The following is a 13,969-nucleotide window of genomic DNA, read 5'->3' as shown; positions in this document are numbered from 1 at the left end:
CTCTGTGGTGAGCGACGAAGTAAATGCTTCGGAAATGCTGATTTGTTTGCACAGGCAACACTACTTCGGGGTTCTATTCTTGGAATGAAAATACACACTACTGCCATCTGCAGGTACGCAACAGTATATCTCCTCATGCATGCGCAGAAAGCACCTTCTAGTTTGTAGTTGAGTGTTGTCAGTTCGGTGTGTTCGAGCTCAGTTTAATTGCCCAGACGCCCGCAGACGCAGCCGACTAGGGGCGACAAGACGGTCGGCTTTCGATGGCGCTAGTTGGGTGGCGTCGGGTTGGTTTGTCCCGGGCTTTAGAGGCTCTACTACATTTTAAAACATGCAAACATTTTGTTTTTTTAACCTATCATTTTGATAAATGATCTACAACTCTCAACTCTTCATCTTTTTAACTAATCTACCTTTTGGATCTCCCTTTGCCATATTCATTGAAGTTAGAAAGCTGAACTGCCTGGAACTTGCCCTGATCCTTTGTATGTTCAAGGAAAAACTCAAGCTTTTCCCCCAGTGTTGGTCAAGTCAAGTCACCTTTATTTATATAGCGCTTTTAACAATACAGATTGTGTCAAAGCAACTGCACAGTATTTAACAGCACAATAGTGTGTAAGTAACGCATTATTGTAAATAATCAATTTTCAGTTAAAGGCAGTTCATCAATGAATTCAGTGATATCATCATCCAGTTCAGTTCAAATACGATATCGCTGGAAAGTGTCCCCAACTAAGCAAGCCAGAGGCGACAGCGGCAAAGAACCAAAACTCCACAGGTGACAGAAATGGAGAAAAAAAACCTTGGGAGAAACCAGGCTCAGTCGGGGGACCAGTTCTCCTCTGGCCAGACGAAACCAGCAGTTTGTACCAATGTCTGATTGTAGAGAACTCGTCAGGATCCCGTGTTGTAGCACCGATGGCTGTCTAGGTTGGCGAGGTCTTCATTGATGATCCGTCTCTGGAGCTCATCTGGTTGACATCCACGGCTATTGAAGTCATCTCCAGGTGGTGATCCATGATCTAAGCTGGTGCGGACTGGATACAGGGGACTGCAGTGAACATCTGATCTGGATACAGGCTGGGTCTGGTGGCTACGGTGACCTCGGAATAAGAATGAAACAGACTAATATTAGCGTAGATGCCATTCGTTTTATGATGCAACGAGTGCCGGTTGACCTAATTAATACAGCCTAACAATCCTTTAACGGATTTGAATTATAGGAATGTGTTAATGTTTTTATGTGTAAGCCAGGTTAAAGAGATGTGTCTTTAATCTAGATTTAAACTGACAGATTGTGTCTGCCTCCCGAACAGTGTTAGGTAGATTATTCCAGAGTTTAGGCGCTAGATAAGAAAATGATATGCCGCCCACAGTTGATTTTGTTATTATCAAATTGCCAGAATTGAGAACGCAGCGGACGTGAGGGACTATAGTGCGATAGGAGCTCGCTCAAGTACTGAGGAGCTAAATCATTGAGGGCTTTATAAGTAATTAGCAAGATTTTAAAATCTATACGATGTTTTATAGGGAGCCAATGCAGTGTTGACAGAACTGGGCTAATATGGTCATACTTTCTAGTTCTAGTAAGAACTCTAGCTGCTGCATTTTGGACTAGCTGGAGTTTGTTTTTTAAGCCTGCAGAACAACCACCCAATAAAGCATTACAATAATCTACCCTTGAGGTCATGAACGCATGAATTAATGTTTCAGCATTTGACATTGATAGCATAGGTCGTAATTTCGATATTTTTAAGATGGAAAAATGCGGTTTAGCAAATGCTAGAAATGTGGCTTTCAAAGGAGAGATTGCTATCGAATAGGACGCCTAGGTTCCTAACTGATGATGACGAATTTACAGAGCAGCCATCTAGTATTAGACTGTGTTTTAGGTTATTACTTGTGGAGGTTTTAGGTCCAATAATTAACACCTCTGTTTTTTCAGAATTTAACAGTAAGAAGTTATTCGCCATCCAGTTTTTAATATCAGCTATGCATTCTGTTAGTTTTTCGAATTGATGTTTTGCCGGGCTGCGAAGAAATATAGAGCTGAGTATCATCAGCGTAACAATGAAAGCTAACACCATGTTTCCTGATGATATCTCCCAAGGGTAACATGTGAAGTGTAAAAAGTAATGGCCCTAGTACTGTTGGTCTGCATGCTGACAAGTCTAAGCATTGCTAATTCAAAAGCTCGAAATGCCTGTGTGAGAGTCGAGCCATCCTCCTAAAGTTTAAGAGAAAAAGTGACATTCAAAGGGTATTTAACCTAAAGTGCAGTGCAACTTTACAAAAAAAAAAAAACATGCCGCCTTAGGGTGCTTGGGTGTCTTATTCAAACACCATAAACAAAAGCGGCTTGCAATCCTTGAGTACTGAAAGGCATTGCTTAGTTCGACCAATCATGTCCGCACTTGCATATCTACAGAGGAGAAAGGACAAGAAGAAATATAGCTGCAAGCAGTGATGGTGGGCCCAAGCCATTAGCGCAAAAGGTGGCATCATAAAAACTGCACAGCAGGCATGTGCATTTACAGTAACCCTCTTGCAGCCTGATTTCTATGGATTAAATCAATAAAGGGGTTACACTATAACATTAAAATGTGAAACAGACAGATACACACTGAGAAAAATATATAAAACTTTAACCATTATAATACAGTTTCATTTGTTAACGTATTAGCATGAACAATATTTAAGTAGCATTTATTAATCTTAGTTAATATTAAGTTAATGTACTAATACATTATTAATGTAAAGTTGAATCTGTTAAAATGAAATAAATCTGTAAAAATGTAGTTATTTTATTAACTACAATTACAAAGATTAATAAATACTGTAAAATATGTCTGTATTAACTCAAATTATGTGCTAAATTGTGCAATATGTAAAATATAGTGTAAAAATCGCCATAGACTTTGCCTGAAATTGTGGACCGTGTCAAAATAATGTGGCAACAGCAACTGCTAGCTAAAAATCACAGACTGCAAAAGAAATTTGTTACACAAAGAATTTACAACATTCTAATACAGTTGTGTACGATGGTGTTCAGGGTGGGTAACATTGTTACGTCATTAGGTTGTGGGAAGGAAGTGTCTTTTAAGGAGGTTAGTAGAGTTTAATTTAGGATGAAACAAGGTTTTAAACCAGCAATCTGTTTGAATTTTGCATACCACTTTACAAGGTAGTAGATAAGCAATGCAGCACTGGGGTTGCAATTGACTGTTCAATGCATGCATTGACCAGTGCTGATATTATATTAAGGGCTGGTGATTTAAAATATTAATTTTTTGCGATTTGAATTATATATAAAAAAAAGTGAATCTAACTATATGATATGTTTGAGCAATGTCACACAAGCAAGTGTATTCCTGAATATCTGCTTGATTGCAAATGTGATGTTTATTAAACTAAAATAAGTGTTGTAGTTATGTTTTAGAGACAATATTGTCAACATTGTCTGTTTTGCTCATTTTAGCTAATGACAGTAGGTTCAAACAAAGCCACAGCAGAACTGGGGCCTGTTTCATAAAACAAGTTTGCCAAAGTGGTAAATGTCAGTTGATTGACCATAGCTCACGCTCAGTCACTCTGGGTGTTTTTTTTTTGTTTGTTTTTTTACACCCATCTGAGGGCTCAAAGGTCATGCACATGCACCTTGGGTGTCTTACCTTGCCCTACATAGACTGACATTCCTCTGGATTCCCTGAATCTTTTCACAATATAATGTGTGGTATTTCTTTTGATGTTTTTTTTTTTCTATTAAGAAATGTGATTTTTAATTTGGCACAAAGTAATGAGATATGGTCCAATTTTGCTTGCAAAGACTGAAATGCTTTTTTTTTTTTTTTTTTTTTTTTTACCCAAACATGATATCCTCAACTATGTATATTTCACCTGCTTACTGATAACTATTTTAAAACAGACAAAATAAAAGTGAAAAGGTCATAGAATATTCAAATTATGCTCTGTCCTAACTTTTTTGGAGTGTTTTGCAGCCCTGAAAATCAAAATTTTATTTTTACAAAATATAAAAGTTGACCGCTAAAAATAACATAAATGTTAAAAAGAATGAACGGATAACATATTCTTGATTTTATGGCATTTCACGAAGTGTCCCAACTTTTCTGGAACTGGGGTTGTACAATAATCTGCACCAACTTCAAAGTGTTCTCTTCAGCGTTTCCCCCATTATTGTGTTCCAGATTTCTTCCAGATCTTCTGTAAAGATGATTTTGGCTTCATGTGGTTATCGAATTGCAAAGGCTCAGGGTGCGTGTGTGCGTGCGTGCGTGCGTGCGTGTGTGCGTGTGTACCTGGTATTCATCACGTTATGGGGACCAAATGTCCCCACAAGGATAGTAATACCAGTAAATTTTGACCTTGTGGGGACATTTCTTAGGTCCCCATGAGGAAACGGGCTTAAATCATGCACAATTAGTTTTTTTTTTTTTTTTTTCTTTGAGGAAGTAAAAGTGTGCACAATCTCCTGTGAGGGCTAGGTTTAGGTGTAGGGCCATAGAAAATATGGTTTGTACAGTTTGAAAACCATTACGCCTATGGAATGTCCCCATAAAACATGTAAACCCAACGTGTGTGTGTGTGTGTGTGTGTGTGTGTATGTATGACCCTGGACCACAAAACCAGTCATAAGGTTAAATTTTACAAAACTGAGATGTATACATCACATGAAAGCTCAATAAATAAGCTTTCCATTGATATATGGTTTGTTAGGATAGGACAATATTTGACCGAGATACATCTATTTGAATATCTGGAATCTGAGGGTGCAAAAAAAATAGAAGAAAAGAAAATCACCTTTAAAGTTCTCCAAATTAAGTTCTTAACAATGCATATTACTAATCAAAAATTACATTTTAATGTATTTATAGTAGGAATTTTACTAAAAATCTTCATGGAACATGATCTTTACTTTTACATAAAAGAAAAATCAATAATTTTGACCCATACAATGTATTTTTGGCTATTGTTACAAATGCGACTTAAGACTGGTTTTGTGGTCCAGGGTCACATATTATAATATAATATATGCACAGTGTGTTTATCAGCCTCCCCTCACCCCCAGAGTGGACAGCAAGCCAAATAAGTTTAACCTCAAAGATTACATGATTACATGGGAAAATGCACTTGTGAAATATTATATTACATGTAGTAACAAATTGTGTTGTCCTCATATATCAGAAATCTGGTGGAAATTAAGCTATATTTTATCACTTTAAACAATAGAGAGTGATAATAGATTCCAACAGAAAAACTAAGCTACAAGGACCTACAAGCACAAACCACTCTGCAGCACAGCAGACAGGAACCATTTGAGGCAAGCATACTATGATGGAAGTGTCTTACAAGTTTAGTGCATGTACCAGTAAGCCTATTTATGATTGCAGCTTTAAATTCATAATTGATAACTCATGCACACCCCTAGTTTATTTGTCCACAAAACGAGTCAAGCTCCAGGGTTCTTGTTAAATCTACAAATTGAGCTTTTGCAAGTTTGCATGGCACCAAAATCAAAACTGCATAATAGATGTTGAGGTTTTTGGCACAAGGGACATCACAGTCCTTTTTCTCTAGACATATAGAACGTGTTAAATGTTCTTGTTTTTACTGCTTAGATGGACAAATTTTATTCAAGCCCAACTTGCCAGTGGTAAAGTCTTGTAAGTGCATTAGACATGTCACATGTTCGATTATGTGTAGTGTTTCTTTGAATTTAAAAGAAATAAGCAAAAATTTAAAACATTGTAATGTGTAGGATATTTATCAAACAATGATGACATGAGTACAAGTCTATTGTAATGGAGAGTGTTATGCTGTCAAACCAAACTACTTAACTATAGCCCCTTATCTGACAAAATCTCCTAAGCTCCTTTGTTTAAAAAAAAGTTTCCCTTTCGTCACTTGTTTAAGATGTTGCTGATTCTCTTTCTCTTTTGTTTCTAGGCCAGAAGACATGTCTTCATCTGCATGGTGTGTTCCCATACATCTTTGTGCCGTATGATGGGTTTGGACAGGAAACAGATCGTTACCTTCGGCAGGTGGCCTACAGTATCGACAGAGCCCTAAACGTCAGCATGGGAAATCCCTCATCTAATGTGCAGCACATCTTTAAAGTGGTCCTGGTATCTGGCATGTATGTGTGAAAGACACACAAGTGCACATTAGGGTTTGCTTGTACCACTACAAAATTTTGCTAGTTTGATTCAGGGTTTTATTACATAATAGAAACGCATATATCTGCACAAGCCTGCCTGCACAAACACAGGTCAACACCTTCCTTATCATTGGCACGTAGACCCACCCACTGGTGCATTAGTGTGTTTTGGCAGAAAAAATACTGGACAGGATCACTAGACTGAAAATAATGTTACCTTTTAAATTATTCTAATTTTAGGAGAGTGAATGTTTATGAACATGTTCATCTACATTTAGTCAATTAGCAGACGCTTTTATCCAAAGTGACGTACAAATGAGGACAATAGAAGCAATCAAAACTAGGGGTGGGACGATACAGGTAACTCACGATTCAATTCTGTGGCGATATGTGGCCCACGATATCGATAATATCGCGATTCACGATATCTACGATATTCAATATATTGGAAGAAATTTCATCAACGATATATCACGATATATATGACTGAAAAAGAAAAAAATACTCATAATAAGGAAATCTTATACATTTATTAATGCCAAGATTTCCAACACTGTGCAAAGAAATATGCATTTGCATAATAACTCACTGCCTCCTGGTCTTAAATGTAAACACTGTACAGCTAGACAGATAAAAGTGCCTGAACATTAAAAAACAACATGAACATTAACTAACATGTGTAAACCATGATACTGAAACGTCAGTAGTAAGTTACTGTAAAGTGCTTTATGTTAACCTGGACAGTGGTCTCATCAAGGCATATTCTTCTTGAGGAACACTAATGCCTGTTTCACACATACTCCGTCTGCAGTGTGTATGCAGTCCGTGTGCGTTACGTATGCGATGCAGAAGCAGCAGCACGGACTCGCTTTGCTTTCACACAGGACACGTTTGCAGTCCGTTCCTGATCCGCGGCTGTTTACCACAAACACACCATTTATCCGTTATTTTGATTTCAAATACAAAAACGTGCTTTTTCAGCATTGTGATACTCTTTTATCACAGTACACTAATACAATTCTAGATATATTCACGTTTAAACTCAACGTATAATAAACAACGTATTATTCAATGCACTTGCACAGCAACCGCGTGCAGTGTGAACGCTCTAATCCGTTAACATGGGTGCGGAAAAAAATACTCAACGCATAAGCACTGCAGACGGAGTATGTGTGAAACAGGCGTAACTGATCAGCATGCTCAACTAGCGGGTGCGTCTTTGATTTGTTTTTCGTTATCTTCCGCCATTCTTCTCACTTCTCTTTTTTTCTGCGCTTCTTCTCTGATGTTGTAAGATAACTTGTGTTCTTCACTGGCCGCTGCTTCCGCCACTTTACGCCTATTTACTCGAACAGCGCCCCCCGCAAACAGAATGGTAGATATTGGGTAGTGACAGTGACACTGACGACGGGTAAATTAATCATTTGTGTTGTAATAAAATATCGATATTGGCCGTTAGTGTATCGATTATTTATTGCGACAGAGAGCACAACAATATATTGCAATATCGATTTTTTTTCCCACCTCTAATCAAAACCAACAAAAGAGAAATGATATGTAAGTGCTAAGACAAATCTCAGTTTGCATAGAAAGGTACACATAGAAAGTTTTTTTTTTTAATATATAATTAAAGGTGCAATGTGTAGATTTTTGCGGCATCTAGTGGTGAGGTTGTGAATTGCAACAGTCCACCGCTCACCCCTCCCTTTACAGAACTACGGTAGCCGATACAGGATTAAAATCTCGCCGTTTTTGACAGCAACGAATAGTGAGATTTCTTTTCAACCGTAATTTAAGGATTTTATCTATTTATTATATTTACTTAATCATTCAGTAAAACAATGTTATTGTGAATATTACTGTTACTTGTTCATCATTGTGTCAGTGTTTTTTTTGCAAGAACAACAGTGATGAAACGCGATTGGTAGAGCAGTTTGTCCGTTTAGGGCTACTGTAGAAACATAATGGCGACTTCCATGTGATGGGACCCGCGGTGTATGTAGATATAAATTGATAATTCTAAGGTAATAAAAACATTATGGTTCATTAAGTAAGGTCTTTATACACCCCTGAAAACATAGTTATGTATATTATATTGCACCCCTGTCTAGAGATCATCTTAAATATTACACAGTGCACCTTTAAAAAGCAAAATAAAATAAGTCAAAATAGAGAATGATAGTGTTTGAGGCTCATTTTTTTATGGTAAATAAAAAGAAACTTAGCTAGAATAGAAAGAATAAAGAATGCTAGTGTTAGAGGCTTTTCTAGAATAGAAATGGAAGCAGCTATTGGCATTTTCGAGCTGTATAAATGTTTTAGGTAATTATTTGTTTGTTCAGTTTATTTCACCACGGATTCTTTAGTAAAACAGTCTAAATTTAGTTTTTTTTATTTGCAGGTATTACAGACTTTTTATATAATGATATGGACCCAACACTAATGTTGCAACATGTAAGCAATTGTGTTAATTTTTATGTAAAATCTGTGATCAGTAACATCTGAGACGCAAATATACAATCAGACATTCTTTGTCGCAAAATCGTTTATTGCAGTTTATGTCAAGAAAATCAAGCCAGACACTAAATGATCAGCTTTATACATTGTACTCTTACTAGCATATTTTATGTAAATTGTGTTAAAATTCTATACAGAATCTGTCAATCAATAGGATAGGATAATAGGATATCAAAAACCGCAAGCTCAGTTCAACGCTTTCTTCCTTTGGAACTGATGCTGTCTACACTGCTTAGTGAATCTTGATTACATTGCACTTTATGATGAAATAAAGTGAAAGTGCAGAAATCATGTTGCATTGTTCCATTTGTGATCTGAATAGATCTGACTGCAATTGGCTGTACTGTAGTTCTCTGTGATGCTGCACTTTATGCAATGGGAGTAGATCTAAAAAGAATTCTGCATTCAACACTTCATAAACCGTTTGTCTTAGCAGATGTTGATCTTGGAAACCCTGTTTTTTTTTTTTTTTTTTTTTTATATATAAAACAGTTTCACATATAAAATGACATTCAATATGAAGTGTGATATACAGGTGCTGGTCAGCCCTATGCCAGACCCAACAATGCAGAAGAGCTGAAGGCCACTATCAGAGCAACCTGGGCTCTCATAACACCTGAGCAGTGCCACTGACTCCATGCCACGCCGCATTGCTGCAGTAATTCAGGCTAAAGGAGCCTCAAGTATTGAGTGCTATACATGCTTATACTTTGTTCATACTTTTCAGTTGGCCAAGATTTCTAAAAATCCTTTCTTTGTATTGGTCTTAAGTAATATTCTAATTTTCTGAGATACTGAATTGGGGTTTTCATTAGTTGTCAGTTATAATCATCAAAATTAAAAGAAATAAACACTTGAAATATCAGTCTGTGTGGAATAAATGTATACATTATACAAGTTTCACTTCTTGAATGGAATTAGTGAAATAAATCAACTTTTTGAAGATATTCTTATTATATGACCAGCACCTGTATGTATGTAGGGCTGTAAAAAAAAAATAATAATAAAAAATAAATAAATAAAGTGTGACTGATACTGTGTGCGTTACACTGGCTTCTGCCTTCTAGCCATGTTCTTCCATCAACCGGATTAAAGTTTATTTGTTGGAAATCTGGACTATTGCACCTCTTTTTAACGGAAGTGCAAATTTTACAAGTATTTATGCGTTTGTGTGGTTTCCTATAAATACATGTAAAAAATACAAAGTTACAACACTATTTAACATCACTGAATTAAATTATTTATATCTTTACATTATACAAGTGGCATTTCTAAATTATCATAATGATTCAAACACTAACACTTATATATTGATTTCTTATCAATACCGCACACAATAGGCACAAATTATAACGATCACCAAGAGGCATCCCGTCACCCCATTAACAGCAAGTTGGTTGTGATTGGATCAGGATCTGAAATGTCTTACAACACATCCTGGAGGTTTCAAGTTTATAATGCCCTTGACTTCAATCCATACAGTCCTCCGTACCTCTTCAGGAAGGATCAGGTCCTTTAGGACTACTTGTAAGGAGGCCTTGATAGATTTGATTTCTCTCTCCAATGCTCCTCCATAATGGGAAGCATGCGGTGGGTTAAATTTGAAGTCAATATTCTGCCTGGATAGCTGTTCTTGTAGCTTAGGCCTAAGAGAATCAAAGGCTTCCTGTAATTCCCTTTCTCCTCCACGGACGTTTGTGCCTTGATCACAGTGTTCATAAGGCTTGTTGCGGTAGGCTTCTGATGCCATTTGAGACACTCTGTACTAGGGGTGGGACGAGATCCGATGTGTCTCGCGAGAACATGATATCCTCACAAAACATTTTGCAGTATTTAATTAGAGCTGTATGATTAATAGGTAAATAGATCTCTATTCAAACACCCATGCAATCTTATTCCTGGATGACAATGATACACATCGCTCTGCTCACGCTCCACTGACGCATTTCACGATGTGAAATGGGTATTAAAGACATTCAAATCATTCATGCTGCTGCTGATCCAGAAAGAGAAGCACAAACAGTCTTTTTAATCACATAATGATCTTTATTTCTGTTACAGACATTTAAATAACAAAAGTACTGGGATAAAAGTTTATGGTTTGGGTAAAAATGTGTATTGTCTACAGTAGCAATCAAAATGAAAAAATTGTGTTTTAAAATTCATCCAGAATCATGCAGCTTTAGTTTACATGTCTATTATCACATATAATTCATTAAAATCGAAGTTTAATTTCATAAAGTACAAGTTGATATTAAAATGCACCTACATTTTTTTGCATTTTGTTTTTCAGTTAAATAAAATACTGTTACTTTCGTCTCGTTCTCGTGAACCCAGTCTTGTCTTTTCTTAACAGCTTGTCTACCCCTTAGGATCCAGTAGGTTTTTCTTAATTCAGAGAAAACTAGGATCAAGCACTATTGGGTGGATTTCATTCATCCTTAGTGTTTCTGCTCTGCACAGCATGAATCACTCCCAGAGATTGGTCATAAACTGGTGAGAGAGTTCTTAAGCGACTACTGGTTGGCACTGGTTTCTGCTGTTGTATAGCTTTGAGTTCCTCAGGAAAGCTGTCAGTTTGTGCCCTACGTAGGAATGTGCTTCACTGCTGCTTCCAGTATAACTGTCCTTTCTGAGCCATCATCCAATACAGCAAATGTATTTTGTGTTTTTTTTTTTTTTTCATTATAAAGCTGGCATTGGATTGTTAACAAACCACTTTGCAACTTGATAGGCAGTAGATTTCAAATGGTCAAGAAGAACTTGGTACTTATAATCCTCAGTCAAATGGGAGTGAGGGCCAAGTATGCCGTTAAGTCCCTTTTTGAGTATGAGAAAGTCACTCTCTTTTCCCGAAGAAAAGGTTAACAGTTTGGGCTTTGGTATGCCATAGGATGCAGTGATACCCATTTCCATCAAACCTGGCATTGGAGTCTGGTTTGGGTAGTTACTCGGGGCAGATCTTTGCGCTGGAGCTTGATAGCCACAGGCTTGGGACGGAACATACTTTGGCATGAAGTAATACAATTGAGTTGGCAGAACTTGTGAGAATGATCTCTGAGTTGGTGGCGAATAGTACATGGTTTGAGTATCTGGTTGACAGAATTGCACGACTGATGGTTGCTGTACTTGCTGCACAGGAGGAGTGTCTAGCGCATATGGAACTGTCTGTAGCCACAATTTGTGGTTGTGGTTGAAGCTTGACCTGAGAAGGCATCTGTGGCATTGAGCATGACCTTGGAATTTGCCTTGGCGGTGCCACGTCTCACACTGTCCATTTGTACCTATAAGTCTCTTATTTCACCAGCCGTTCTCTAGAGGATGCCATCCTGACTCATTATCTCTGCTCACACTGTTAGCTGGTGTTGAGGTTGTACGCATCACTTGATGATGGGGGTAGATCTCTGTTCTGGCTTGGTTAGATTCCATCAACACTGGAGGGATGTTCTGATGTGGTGCATAGCTGTACACAAAGTCCTCCAGATAGGTTGGTGCCCTTTTTTTTAATTTAGCAAAGGGTGCGTGACCAGATATACTCATAAGTCTAAAGAACCTAAACAAAAACGCAAAACTTTACAAAAATTGGTGACAGCATGTACCAGATGACCCTTAACAAGCATACAAAGTTTCATGAAGATGGGACCATAGGTAGCGCTATAACAGTTAAAAAGGCGTCAAAAATATGAAAATTCTATATTAAATGGCCAAAAATTGCTACAATAAAAAAATGCTCATATATTCACTCAAACACTAGATCTTCATATGATATGTCATTTATTTCATGTTGGCCTGCACCCTAACAGCATAAAAGCCAAAAAAGGCCTTAAATGCTCGAACCCCGCTAAATGCTGCTTGCAGCTTTAATATATCTTTGTAATCTCCGAGCTTTGTAATCTCTGAGCAGTATTCACATCTGTTCACTCTTAAAATGGCTAAAAAAGGGGGAAAAAAAACACCAAGCTTTACTGCCAATGTAACATTGTTTAAAAGAAATAGCCTTAGCCGGTGACTTGGTGTTTTATTTTATTTTATAGCAGTGTGGTAAAGAATTTAATAAAAAGATACTTACTAGTTACAGAGATTTACAATTGTGTTTGTGCTAGTAAGAGCTCTGCAAATGCATTCATAGTAATTGCAGAGTTCTACAATTAAATAATAGAACTCTGCAGTTGCGTACTATTAAGAATTCCAATTAGAGAGCTCTACAGTTAAGTTCTTACTAGTAATTGGTTGAGTTCTCTAATCGAATAGTATCTTTTTAGAATATATTTTTAATTAGAGGTTCTTTAAAGTCATCATGAAATAAAAATGTACATTTCATGTTTTTTAAAGAATATTATAATTTTTTTTTTTGTTGTTTGTTTTAATTCATGTGCTCTTGTAATCTATAATCAAAATAACGTCCCTTCTCTTCTCTTCTCTTCTCTTCTCTTCTCTTCTCTTCTCTTCTCTTCTCTTCTCTTCTCTTCTCTTCTCTTCTCTTCTCTTCTCTTCTCTTCTCTTCTCTTCTCAGTGTCTTGCTGTGAGGCTGGGATAAATAGCGTTTAGTAACCTGTCACTCATCGCAGCAATAGCAAATGACTTTTACTTGTGTAATTCCAACTATTTTGGCTATTATACAAATAATGCTATACAAAATTAATCTTCTGTTAATTAATCACTGGGGTACAGATTATGGACAGAAATTTCTACTTCAGTTACAATAGCACACATAGCAGTAGTATAGAACAAGGGCACCTGAAGTCATATTATCCACAGATAGTTAAACAATGTTGATAGGTGCCAGAATTAATCAGTTAGTCTGTGCTACCCCTAGTGCAAAGACACAAATTTGATTACAGTACTTATGTTGGAGAAAAGTGTTCTCTCTCTCCTGTTAAAACATTTGGACATGAATCTGACCATCTCATCTCTCCTTAGGCCTTTCTATGGATTCCATATGAAAGAAAAAACCTTTATGAAGATTTACCTGTACAACCCACAGATGGTCAAAAGGTGAGTCGTAACAATTTGCTATTTGTTGTTTCTGTTTATGAATATGTGTGTGTAACGTGCATACATACTGTGTGAGTGTGTCAAGGGATGTCATAAAGTACTGGTACTTCTGACCCAAGTTGATACCAATTCATCTTGTCTATTTTTTTAATGTCACTACCAAAATTTCATTTGAAATTGTATTCCAATACAAGAGAGATGCAGTAATAATAAAAATAATAAAAATTTCTGTTTTAACAGAAATTTGGTGCCCTCTGAATATACAGTTTACATTATTTATGC

General features: G+C 36.8%; 1 protein-coding gene across 1 annotated transcript in view; it reads left to right on the top strand.

The window, feature by feature from the left end:
* The window catches only part of rev3l (REV3 like, DNA directed polymerase zeta catalytic subunit), a 175,498-nt gene that overhangs the window by 87,541 nt on the left and 73,988 nt on the right, over nt 1-13,969 (top strand). The window contains exons 2-3 of the mRNA XM_073852739.1: nt 5,965-6,154; nt 13,613-13,687. Coding sequence (XP_073708840.1) covers nt 5,965-6,154; nt 13,613-13,687 — 265 coding nt within the window. The remainder of the gene's footprint in view (nt 1-5,964; nt 6,155-13,612; nt 13,688-13,969) is intronic.

This window comes from Garra rufa, chromosome 13, assembly GCF_049309525.1.
Source record: "Garra rufa chromosome 13, GarRuf1.0, whole genome shotgun sequence".
NCBI lineage: Eukaryota > Metazoa > Chordata > Actinopteri > Cypriniformes > Cyprinidae > Garra > Garra rufa.
This window is presented reverse-complemented; position numbering and strand designations above follow the sequence as displayed.